General features: G+C 37.1%; 2 protein-coding genes across 2 annotated transcripts; one reads left to right on the forward strand and one right to left on the reverse strand.

Moving 5' to 3' along the window:
• Window positions 1-463: 463 nt before the first annotated feature.
• LOC131005474 (cysteine protease RD19A-like) lies at window positions 464-3,096 on the forward strand. The gene is made up of 4 exons (XM_057932471.1): window positions 464-1,134; window positions 1,529-1,648; window positions 2,225-2,471; window positions 2,640-3,096. Exons 1-4 carry the CDS (start codon window positions 649-651, stop codon window positions 2,912-2,914), a joined length of 1,128 nt encoding a protein of 375 aa, XP_057788454.1. The 5' UTR covers window positions 464-648; the 3' UTR covers window positions 2,915-3,096.
• A 528-nt stretch (window positions 3,097-3,624) lies between these two features.
• On the reverse strand, window positions 3,625-13,059 carry LOC131005473 (V-type proton ATPase subunit a3). The gene is made up of 18 exons (XM_057932470.1): window positions 12,743-13,059; window positions 11,138-11,182; window positions 10,484-10,606; window positions 10,299-10,406; window positions 9,013-9,123; window positions 8,755-8,928; window positions 7,834-7,971; window positions 7,584-7,691; window positions 7,323-7,430; window positions 7,031-7,179; window positions 6,582-6,735; window positions 5,864-6,024; window positions 5,584-5,790; window positions 5,287-5,470; window positions 5,046-5,126; window positions 4,748-4,944; window positions 4,379-4,438; window positions 3,625-4,132 (listed from the first exon to the last, which is right to left on the reverse strand). Exons 1-18 carry the CDS (start codon window positions 12,887-12,889, stop codon window positions 3,928-3,930), a joined length of 2,460 nt encoding a protein of 819 aa, XP_057788453.1. The 5' UTR covers window positions 12,890-13,059; the 3' UTR covers window positions 3,625-3,927.
• Between the last annotated feature and the right edge of the window lie 328 nt (window positions 13,060-13,387).

A 13,387-nucleotide genomic window follows, 5' to 3' on the forward strand; every position in this document is an offset into this window, starting at 1 on the left:
GATTCAGATTAATTTTGTTACTTATCAATTAGCTCATAAATTTTAAAAAATTATAAACAATTCAATTTTTTATTAAATACTCAATTAATAATTTAAGATATAAACGCCTTTAAAATTTGACTGATCTCATCACCAAATATATCCTCAAATATTTTATATACAAAATCTAATTATATTCCTACTATATCTTCCACTTATACTAATATCCCAAATTCTATATGAGTCACTCTTCCGTGCAATCGGTTGCACCGTGCAATTAATTTTTAAATGATACTAGATCAACATATAAATAATATTTGAAAATAATGTCATTTTAGAAATCAATTGCATGGTGCAACAGGTTGCACGTGAGTATTTGTGATTAAATATTTGGATTACATTCAACAATACCATTTTAGAAGTTAGTTAGAGCAAAATTTATAGAAAATAAAATAAAAACAGAATCCTTCTCCAATGGCATGATGGAGGAACTGCGCGCAGTGACCAACCCAAGAAGCAACCGCTACTCCTTCGGCCCAATGAAACTCCACCACGTGTCTTATCCTCATTGGTTTTCTAATCTCCTTTTCCACTACCCCGAGCTCGCCTTTTCACTGTATATATATCTCCCACGCATTAGAGAATAACGTAGAGTGCTCGAATTTTGCCATGGCTTCACGCTTTCCCTTCATTCTCTCCTCTCTCCTCATTGCGGCGTCGTGTTGGTGTTCCGCCGCCGTCGACGGCGGCGCTCTAGAGAGTAACGATCCTCTGATTCGGCAAGTGGTAGACCACGGCGAGGGCGCAGCCACCGGCGATAACGAGTTGCTGAACGACGATCACCATTTCGCGATATTTAAGAGTAGATTCAGCAAGTCCTACGCTTCACAGGAGGAGCACGATCACAGGTTCTCGGTGTTCAAGGCTAACCTCCGTCGCGCTAGGCGGCACCAGAAGCTCGATCCTTCAGCCGTTCACGGCGTCACGCCGTTCTCCGATCTCACGCCGCGTGAGTTCCGGAACAGATTCCTCGGGATCAACAGGAGGCTCCGCCTCCCATCCGACGCTCACCAGGCGCCGGTTTTGCCTACGAATGACTTACCTAAGGACTTCGATTGGAGAGATCACGGTGCTGTTACGGCGGTGAAGAATCAGGTGTGTACAAAATTAGGTTTTCGTTTGAACTTTATAATTTGATCAAATTTCGGATTTCACGCAACCATAGCCGAGCTTGATGGAGCTTTTATGTCTAGATAGAATCTAAATTTAATTTTCTGTTCAATTTGAAGGATTAAGAGCATTCGGTGCAATTTTAGACAATGTCAAAGAATTTTCTGAATTGAGTGCTCCTTCCTGTTCACTTCTTTTCCATAATGATATTCTCTACTAGCTTCTTTCTCCTTACGGCGGGCGGTGACTTGTTTTTTGTGCTTAACTTTGTTGGTTTTCGCATGTGAGAGTTTTCCAGCCCTCGGGTTATGGGGATTTTGGTTATTCTTGCTAGGAGCATGTAGCATTCAATTTTAATTTCTGAGTGCATGGTTTCTAGGGTTCTTGTGGATCATGCTGGTCGTTTAGCACAACAGGAGCATTGGAGGGTGCCAACTACCTTGCAACAGGGAAGCTTCTCAGCCTCAGCGAACAACAGCTTGTAGAATGTGATCATGAGGTTTTTTTTCTTTGCTTTGTTTTTGTTGTTTGTTCAGTCGGTTTTGTTACTGTTACTTAGTTGCATTTGGCATGCCTGGTTCCGATTATTTCTTGAAGTCACAGTGACTGTAGTTTTGATTGAATTAGTGGACTATTCATGGTATGTTATGCATGCTGTTGTTGAATATGTAAAGGTCTGGAAATGTTATATTGCTAGATCAGGTAAAATACGTGCCATGTAGAATCCTTCATCAGTTTGTTCATTTTATTGATGTATTGTAATATGAGGTTTATGGGTGGACGGTGTGTAACAGGCCCCTTATGAATGATCTGATCGGTTGCATCTGAGTACTGGTTGTTTGAAACGTTTGTTTGTTGTGTTTGACACGTATAAGTAAAGATTTGTTACTGGTACGAAAAATCAGTTTGGAGTTTCACTTTCATGGAATCACCGTGATAAAACAGGACAAGTAATCTACTGGAAGAAGAATGCTATCATTACTAACTTGGGACTATATTTTGTTTCTGAAGCATAGTACGTAAGTGCTTTCTTTTGATTGAGTTTGAGATGACGTATCAAGTTTTGATTCCGCAGTGTGATCCAGAAGAAAAGGATTCATGTGACTCAGGGTGCAATGGTGGATTGATGAACAGTGCCTTTGAATACACACTCAAAGCTGGTGGACTCATGAGAGAAGAAGACTATCCATACACTGGAACTGATCGTGGAACTTGCAAATTTGACAAGAGCAAAGTTGTAGCAAAGGTTGCCAACTTCAGTGTAGTATCCCTTGATGAAGATCAAATCGCAGCAAACCTTGTCAAAAATGGTCCTCTTGCTGGTATCTGTTCTCGGCTCCCTCCCTCTTAATCTAACTAGCTAGGTTATGTTAAAAATTCTTGTCATCTAAAATAAGTTGTGAAGTTATACAGTCTATTACAGATGCAGTTGCTATCAATTAGGTGCACAAATGTTTTCTGACAGTGGTTTCATTCGTCTTTGGATGCAGTTGCTATCAACGCAGTTTTCATGCAGACATATGTTGGAGGAGTGTCGTGCCCTTACATCTGCTCGAAGCGATTGGATCATGGCGTGCTGCTGGTTGGTTACGGCGAGGCTGGCTATGCTCCCATCCGGTTGAAGGAGAAGCCGTATTGGATTATCAAGAACTCTTGGGGAGAGAATTGGGGAGAAAATGGGTACTACAAAATCTGTCGGGGCCGCAATATTTGTGGGGTGGATTCGATGGTTTCAACCGTTGCAGCTGTTAGCAGCTCAAAGTAGGAGATCAATGGCATTGAGGTACATTAAAGTTTCATTTCACCTCATCCATGTACAGAAAGAAGTGCTTCATCTGCATTTGTTTACCATTTGGGAACTCATAATTTATGATTTTTATAAATCAGTCGCGTTATATGTATAAACTATTGGTTTAAACTCTAGCAGTTAATAATTATTCTCGATCATATATGCTTTGAAAATATTAAGTACATATGCCTGACACTCTGTTTTTGCTTAATGTCGCTGATGAACGAGCAACTCAATCTACTCACCACATGTAACGTTTACATTGAATTCATAAAGGACAAAAATGAAGCAAATAAAAGTACTGGCATTTCAATACTCATCACAACTGCTACTACAGCGATTGCAGACCAAAAAGCTCTCATATATGGTTAAATTTGTTAATACTTAGTTGCAATAGGCTCCAACCATGATGTTGAAGTTGGTGCTATACTAATTGCGACTCCATGAGCACGCAAAATTAACTTCTTGAAAGTCCAAACATTTTTAAACGAATAAGTTTTGAAGTACGTACAAGAAATCCGCAAAAACAAATTTTCAAAACCTTTTTAAAAAATTTAGTATGCTCCTCTTCTGTTAATACTTTCCAGATGTCAAAGTAGGAGAAATTTTATCTACAAGGGACAGGATACAATAAATACCATAGATTAATACTTCATTCTACGTATGGAGATTACTGATACTCGTGCTAAGCTGCATAAATAAAATAAAATAAAATAATAAATATAAATTACACCATTCTATTCTTCTTCATAAGCAAATACAGGCCACAAAACAAGCCTGCTTATTCCTCTCAACGGCAATTACGAGGGGCAGAAAGTCGCATAGAGAGGTACTCGGACACAAAAATAACCTCAAATTCTCCATATCTGAAAGTATATTACTGCCTTCCCTCTCTATGCATGACATGACACCAGGTGAAAGAATCAAGAAATGTCTACATTCACGCAAATTCAATCACCAAATATTTTATTGTATCTATATGCAAACTCTCATTCCTCTTCGGTATCAAGCAAAGAGAACGAGAATGGGTAGAACTTGTAACCGTCACCCTCATAAAACTTGTTTTGGAACTCCACCCAATGAAGTCTCAGCGCATGCAAGAAGGCACTCAGAGTTTCCATCACCAAGAGTACGCCAACGGTGGCGCAGATAAAAATAATAATGCCAATTATAAGGATGAATATATTGTTATACCTGCAGCAGATGTTCAAACATTTATCACTTTCTTCATAAAAAGAAACTAAAAAATCAGCCATCGCATCAGTCTTCTAACTTTAAATTCCCAGAAAAAATCAACACAACAGACATGGCAATAACTACGTAGAAAAGTGGGAAAAAAAGAAAGTGATGCGGAAAGGACAATACACAATTTGCAGATGGAATTGTTATAAATATCCATCAGAAATATAATAAAAACTTCAATGAATGAAATTAACTTACCCCCATGCAAGAAGGAGAACTTTCTCGTAGAACACAACGGATAACTCAGAGTGCGCAAGGCTGAAATCACAAAGGAAAAATGGAGAGTTAAAATGTGAATATTGAATAATATCAAGTACAATTGTTATTGGCAAAGTTTAGCATTAAGGACAGGAGGAATGGAGTTGCTTTCCTCATTGCATTGGTTTTGTTAGCTAAGCTTTATGGTAATTCTAAATCTCAAAAACCTCAAATTTTGTTCATGTTTATGCTAGCTTCAAGTGAGCTCTAAAATGAAACTAAAGGAATAAATAAGACAATCTTAGTTTCTGGCACAAACTAAAATTACTCGTTCCAGTATTATTTCAAGGTTGCAAAATCAATACATACCTGAGCGCCCATAAACGAAGATAAGAAGCTGTATTTGAAACTGCCCCAAGAACAAATTCAATTGTGTGTATGAGCTGATGTACGAAAACTTCACTGAATTCAAACTCCTCATGACCGTGGGCATCATTATGGCCTGCCCCTGATTGCAAGGACTCCTCTGTCTCTGGAAGGGGTGCATAGGCTTCTCCATGGTGCCTCTGGGAGGCACAGTGGATAAAAAGAAAGTAAGATGACATGATACAAAAAAAAGGTACAAGGATTAGAGGGCAAATAACATAAGAAAGTTGAAATTGCATACCTCATGTTGCATCTTCAAAAGGAAAGGCTTTGGGAGCAGCATCCACGGGACGGACACAAGGGCCAATAGCAATAGCACAAGCTGTAGATGGGTGAAATTGGCTTCAATTAGTTGGAGAAGTGAGAAATACAAATGTTTCTGACGCATTTGATGTAATATGAAATGAATATGCAGTTGAAACTTGAAAATGAAATGAATATATAGTCAACGGTTTTTTCTTCTCCATTTTAAATAATTCAACCTGCAATGTCTTCTGACCAGCGAAAAGCTGGTTTTCGCCGAGGTCATCAGTAGGACTCAGAAACATGTAGATCATCACATGGTATAAATCAGCTTGGGATCCAGTGCACCATTTGACGATGATAAGGAGAGAAAGATAGCCAAAAAGGCTGTTCAAGAATATCATCTGGGGAATAAATTGGAACCTGGAATGGGAGTAATAGGAGAATGATACTTAGACATACAATAATGACACTATTTGTGTTTCAGAATAACGAATAGAAAGAGTTATCAGGAAAAACATCGGTATTAAACATACCATGTATTTATGCTATTCTTGAAGAACAGGGCATTAAAATAGCTCAATATTATTCCCAAGTTCATCTGGGCGACTCCAAGCAGTATTGACATTTTCATTTTAAGTGAGTTCAGGAATGGAAGTTCACTGCGTGAACCATGCCAAGCAGGATCCACTCCAAATGGATAAGTGTCTCGCCCTTTGATCAAGCCAACAGTGGCAGCCTCACTGCAGTAAGAAAGTTCAGCATACAAGGGGGAGCATGCAAAAGATAATAAAAGACTCGACGTCAATCAGATACCTGCAAGTTGCATCGCGACATACGTATGCTGATGGAGCAAATAATTCAAATGGCACAGAGAAAAACTCATTATAGATTAATCCAGTGTAAATTGAAAATAGTGACATCAACACAATTACGTAACGTCCACCAAATGTCATTTCCATGATATCCCCAAGTTTCTGCATTACATGGTAAGATATAATTAATAAATGCTGCTATAATAGAATAACACTAAAATATTCAAGGTCAAAATAAGGATTTTTCTAAAGCTTATACTGATCTCCAGGAACATTCTTCATTAATTAGGTAAGAATTTAAACACAATACTTTAGGAATTCACACAAAAAATTCACCAATGGCAGTTTGAAGAGTAGCTGAACACTTGGTATTAGTTACGTTGTTCAAGGTCCCAGAAAATTAAGCAACACCGGCCAAAAAAAAAAAATTACCTTTTAAATTTTACTAAAAATACTGTTGATCAGGATTAATAAGGCAGATTAAAAAACATATTGTTACCAATCCCTGTAGATTACAGAGATTCTAAGGTAAGGGCAATTATCAAGTAGTGTGTTATATCCCAAAAAAAAAAAAACCTAATGCATAAAAATAAAGGTGAAATGCTGAATAGCTGGAGAATAGCATACTACAAGAGAATGAATTAACTGATATACAGGTTACTGCTACTAAAGAAAAACTAATAATTTTTTTTGTATTCAAAAGATAACTATGAACTTACCTGACTGGAGAGCTTTTTTTCTCTGACAATAAAATATAATGTAGCAAGTAGAAGGCATATACCATGCCCCCAGTCCCCAAACATGACTGCAAAAAGAAACGGGAAAGTGACAATGGTGAATACACCAGGGTTTGCTTCCTGATACTTCGCCACTCTGCCATGAGACAATGAAATAGCAGGATATTAACTGCATTGTACTATATATATATATATATATATAATGTGTGTGTGTGAAGGAAAACAACTAAATTATACGAGCTGGTCAACTTAAAATTCCAGGTTCGAGAACCAAACACCAGCAAATTAATGATACTCTTTGTGTAGCAAGGTTGACCACAGCATTTCTATAGTAGTCTTATTAATTAGCACATTTGATTTGCAGCGGTAAAACTCAAGTATAAGAAGTGAGTCCACTGTTACAGACACAGTATCTTTAATGAAAAACTCACCCATAAGCGTCAACTATCTCTTGGAAAGCTGTAGTGAATTTGTTTGTTCGGAAATAGGTTGGGGGCATCTCACGTGTGTGCAAGATTTGGAAAATAGCCTCAACTTGAGAATTGCAGTCATGTGTTGCCCGATGCAATGCATCCTGGATCTGCAAGGAAAATTCTCCACGTTGAGAAATTGTCCAGATTTTGAAATTCCAAACTAGACATTAGGAACAAGCTTTCAATGACCCATTACCACTTCCAAGGCCACAAGAAAGGGGAGGTGATTTCAGAACAAATGGTTACATACCTGTTTAGTTGCAAAAATAGGACTCCATCCTTCTGCTACCAGGCATTTCTTGGTGACGTCGATACTGAGCATATTCAGAGTGTGATAGATGGCCTTCTCCTTTCTCGCCTTTACCAACATAAAAAATACTTTAATGTTTGCACAACACACCATTAACTCATCGAGACAAAAAAAAAAAAAAAAAAAGAACATAAAGAGCTGTGATTTCTGCCAAAGGGTAGTTCATCAGTCAATAATTCAGCTACATAATGAGTGTCATACCAAGAGGTTCCACTGCTCGAACTGTTCACCAATACTTTGTAGTAAGTTTCCACGATGAACAAGTCCTGCATCTATTGTAGTCTTTAGCTCAGAAAGTCTCCCAGAGACCTGAAGCAGCAGAAGAAAGAGGTTTAAAACATAAAACTAGTTAATGTTACAGACATACAGAACAAGGGAAGTAACTGAGTGCAGTGATGAATTAATGCAGCCTTTTTCATTCTTTTGGCAATAATATCAGGAAAACACATACCTCCGTGATCATTTGAGATTGCTTGCTGATGTCCTCACTAAAAGAGTATCGATTTGCTCCAAAAGCTTCACATATTTTCAGGATTTTGTTTTTTGCCCTTTCTCCAGAAAAGAAAACTGCGAATACATTTTTTTCAACCTATATCATAAGAACCAAAAAAATGAGTTCTCTATGAATCATCCTTCTATCCAGTACAAATTGTTAATAGAAAGTCTTCAGATGCATGGATGGATATGAAGTATCAGGAGAAAAACAGCACCAATGTTTTAGATATTTACTCCCTCCGTCCCATTAGTAATGTCTCAATTACTATTTTGGGACGTCCCACTAGTAATATCTCATACCCTTTTTTAGTAAAAAATTAACCATTTCAAAGAGTGGGCCCAAGGCCCCAAGTCACTTTATACACAAACTCACTTAAAATAATCCTTAAATATCTTCCACCAACTCAGTTATACACTTACTACACTCTTAATCTCCATGCTCAAAAGTAGCGGGACATTACTAATGGGACGGAGGGAGTAATATTTAACAGAACATAAAATAGCATCTATTTTGTATGCAAGTGATAAGACGTTTTATTGACAATAACAAGAAGCATATGTTGCTAGAAGACCTTAAGTGAAAACATAATCATGACTAACATACAGTACATAAGTGATTCTGGAAACTGAATGGCATGAGGCTCAAATGTTCAGCTCAGTGTGAGACTTGGAAACAGATGAAAAGACTATAAGTGCTGATTCACGATAGATGTTATTAATAAAATCTCAACTCTGGAGTAGGTTAAAACAAATCATCTACTAATTCGTAAAAAAAACTAGGACAAAATCATCATTGGTATATACATAATGCCTCAGAGAAAATAATTCAGGTTCTGTTAAAAACGCAAAATTTAGAGTATATGTTATCGAAAGAAACCTTATCCCCTGACACTGGGTCAACAACTGGCTCATCCACAGCAACCTGCCTCAGAAACACATTACCCCTAGTAGCGCGGAACAAAATCCTCTCAAATGCCATAGACTTTTCCCTGGGAACAAGTCCAGTGATAAATCCCAGCCTAACTTGCTTGGATGAATCGGTTGTTGTTTCCTGTGAAACAGAACATCACTGATCACTACAACAGATAGAAAAGACCTTCTTCTAAAGGGAAAATGCATTTATAAGAGCCCGTACCTGCTCAGATAACAAGGGAATTTCCAAGGACTCCTCCCCACCCTGATTTGATGAGTATTCCCTTTGACGAGCCTCAGCACTGCTGAGGGCAGAGTGAAAGAATTCACCAGCCTAAGAAAATGAAACAGCATTTGCGTCAGCAGAGGTTCTGAGGAGTAACTCGGAGAGTTGAATGCTTGTTTTAAAAGCAAATAACATATAAGATACAGGGGAAAGTGTGAAACAGAAGAATTGCTAAAACCTCCTAGGTTCAGATCATGCACAAGGACTCATGAGTACTTCATTTTACAAAGATGCATCAAAGAAAAGATTGTTCCACTTGATAGTAAAGGAAGTATCTTCAAGTGAAAAACAAGCATCAAAGAAAGGATTGCTCCAATATTCATAAATGGTCCACCATTGTTATATATAGAGTGTAGTTCACCAGCTCCAACCAACATCTATAACTTTTACGCAGATTTAAGGCCTTTGCTCATCTGATTGCTTCTTTCCGATGGAATGAACATAGAAAAGGTAAGACAGAAATATCTAATGTGTGATATATGGAAACTTTCCAAGTGGTTCTCTTTTCTTTGGCATTGACAGAGAGAATTTTCTCCCGGGATTAAAGCTGGTATGATTTTGCAGGAATTATAATTCTCATTAATCATTTGTTTTTGTTCAAACTAGTGACTTACGCTAACAAGATGTCATACAAGTACCGTCAGGGCTTGTCTGCTGGGGGTGATTATGGTGTATAATATAGCTATGAGCCTATGACACCCTAATATCTTGTTTACCTACAAAACACATGGCCGTTTATAAAGCAAGGGCCCATTGTGTATTATACAAACCTTTGTGTACCACCTCCTAAGTGGGATACGTAATACAAATTCTAAATTTCTAATTTTACCATATATTACTTAATTAATAGATTACACTACCTTAGTTTCACCACTATATTATATATTAATAGCCTAAACTACCAAAATTTGAATCTCCTACCATAGTTTATTAATTTAGCAGATAATTTAATACAACTAACCAAACATAATATTGATACCTTATACCTACAAGATATCCCAGTCAAACATATCAAGCCTTATTTCATATTGTCAAGGAAACAAGACCTTATGATACAAACAACTGAAATTTGTACGCATACTAAATTATATTGTGCCGCACTGCCGGTATCCAAGTATTTTCAATGGTAAAATTTTGTTATAGCTTTTTGGTTCTTCTGCTAAACATAACACTAATTAGATGGTGAAGCTATGTATGAGAAAACAGAAAACGGAAATCAATACTTTTTGCAGAACAAGCTTGTACTCTGCTAGCTCATTGTATGAACGCTGTAGCTTTTCACCATTTGCATTTATCTCAACTAGCTCCGCCTCAAGATCTCCAAGTTTAACCTGAAATGTGATGATACTCCGGATTAAACTTATTCAATAACAGTGCAACTGAAGCATTTACAAAAAGCTAAGGATACCTCAAGGTCATCTAAATTGACAATGGCTTCAGCTGGAGATCTCACTTCAGCCACATATCCAGCCTTTGACATTTGGTCGCGGAAAAATCTTAATTTACGCGCCAGTTCTCCACACCTTTTAATCTTCAGTGGGTACAGAAACAATCAATAACAACTAAACTTCTCCATCTGATAAATCTATATAATCAGGAAGCGAAATCTAACATGTATTGGCAACAGTTTCAGTTGCAGCCAGAAAGAACCACAACATGCAACTCTATATATGGGAGAAGCCAAGTTGGGATACTCTATTATTGTTTGTCTTTTTCTAAGTGTTAAAAATGGGCTGAAGTTTTGATTGAGTGTGCCACCTCCCTTAATAAGTTGGTAAGAAAATGGTGATTTCGTAGATAATTATTGTTAATACTTACTAGACCTTGATCTAATGAACAAAATGATTTGACGTTAACACACTTGATATCGGTACTACCCTAGTTATCCAAATAATAAATACAAGTCTTTCATGTTTCAATGATTTGTTGATGGCATATTGCAAAATAAGCAACTACTACTTGAACACTTGTCGAGTATGATGGAGTATGCTAGCCTTGATAGTTGATAATCGATCAAAAGGGAATGTGAATAACACTTAAAACCATGAAATAAAATCTTTACCTGAATAGCATATGTTCGCTGGAATGGACTTTTTTCTGCATTTAGCTGAGAGGAGACAGCAAGTCATTGATCAAGATTTGAGATATAAAGGCTAAGGAAGCTCATAAAAAGTAAATACAAAAATAAATGCTTATAGAAACTGACATGGAAAAGATATTCCCAGACCAATGGGATCAGTAAGAAGATGAACATACACCATCATACCAGAGGCCTATGCAAGTACTTCATAACAACTAGTTTGAAAAGCAGGTGCATAGCTTTCCATCTTTCCTTATTCCTACATTTCTCATCCTGATTTTCTAGATGAGAGGGTTGAAACTTTGAATTCAAAGGCGGCCTACACGTCCATAAACTTTTCTTCACGCATTAACTAAATTTAACCCCAAACCTTATGAAAGATAATTAGAGGGGGGGGGGGGGGGGATCCTAATGCAGCAAACATCTGTATGTTAGATATAGCATCCACTGAACGACCATGGGGCAAACTGATGAGACTTTCACCAATTTTTATACATAAAACTAACTGATATTACGATCGTACTTAATAGTGAACATAAAGTTCCAATTATGCACTAAGTCTCACTGCTATAGTACAATACATTCTGCAGATATTCCTTGCCAAGTAGAATTTTAGAGTTCCTTCAATTAATATACTGAGAATTGAAATGCAATTACTCCAGCTATACTCAATGGGAGTATCAGTATTCGGAGTTCATAGAATCATAACAACTGTATCCATAATAACTTAACACTTTAAAGTCAAAAACTATTTCAAATAATCCCCTTAAAGAAACCATGAAATATGATAGCTCACTAATGAAAGGAAGTTAAAAATTTATAGTAAGAAATAAGAGTATGGTATGTTTCATTTTGTAGCACAACAGGTTTTCCACGAGTAGTAGTTTATCAGCACAGAGGTTGCACAAAAACAGAAAGCTCAGTGACACTTTTTTTGGGTGGAATAAGTTTACAGTTAAATTTAAAGACTGTGCCATGGTGGAGACCAGAACCTGAGACCTTTGACCTCAGGGATTAACCACTCTATCGCTAAGCCAACACACGCACACCACTCAGTGACTATTTGATAGTAACATCTTCATCAACAACCCAGGTTTGCTACGTTAACAAACTCAGAAAGCAATTTCGACACACTCGAGCACACAAACAAATAATCACTCCAGCCCAAAACATGCCAACATAACTTTGGATTCAGTAATTCACAAAATAAACAATGATTAACACAAAAACTGAACAATGCAGATATTAATAGCAACATGTATCTTCTACAACATTGTTCTAATAGAGCTAAAGGTCAGTCAAATCCTGCTAATTCCTGGACCTTACGTCAAATCATAATTCCTAACAGAATCAACAACATAACTTAGTTGCTTAAGCAAAAACTATCATCACAATTATAAACACATCTCCCGTACTTCTTCTTCTTCGTACAACAACAACAAGCAACGAAGAATCCTCGCCAATAACTAGTTTCATAGTACCAAATTCGCGAAAATCATAACCCTATACACATCACATTACCGCAAAAAATCGCAATTAGATCAATTAAAGCTACGGAAACAACGGAACAAACTAATAATAGCGTACGTCTTTGAACTGGATAAGACCAAGATCGCCGAGATACGACACAGCGAGGTGAGCGGACTCGATGGGGATGATTAGTTGCACGAGCTGCATCGGCTCCGAGCGCATCAGATCCATCGACGGACAACATCCCCCTTCCCGCTCTCCCATCTTCTACCGTCGGATCGAATCAATCTCTCTCTCTCTAGAAATCGAGAAGAGAAAATCGGGCTCAAATTTTGTGCGAGAGTTAGATGATAAATAATTGTGAAGAGCGATAGATAGATCAGCACATCATTGTCAGAGATAGAGAGAGAGGGGAATCGCTGGCTGGCTGATATTATTTGCTTCTTTTTTTCTTTATATTATTCGTTTTTTTTTTGTTTTTTTTTTTACTGCCTTTTAGTTGAGCGCACGAGTCACGACTCACGCTCTTCAACTCGTATCAGAAAAAAAAAAAAAAAAAAAAAAAAAACCCTCAAAATAAATTAAACTAAAATTAAAAAATGACTCGGATCAATTTTTAACCTCTTTAAAAATTAAATTGCTAATTTCGTGAAAATAAAAAGGTCTTTGTTTATTTTTTTTATTGAACTGAATATTTTTGTTTTTTTATTGCTTTGAATATTAAAATCGTCTTTGGGGTCATTATTATGGTTATAATAATAA

The sequence above is a fragment of the Salvia miltiorrhiza genome, chromosome 1 (assembly GCF_028751815.1).
Source record: "Salvia miltiorrhiza cultivar Shanhuang (shh) chromosome 1, IMPLAD_Smil_shh, whole genome shotgun sequence".
Lineage (NCBI taxonomy): Eukaryota > Viridiplantae > Streptophyta > Magnoliopsida > Lamiales > Lamiaceae > Salvia > Salvia miltiorrhiza.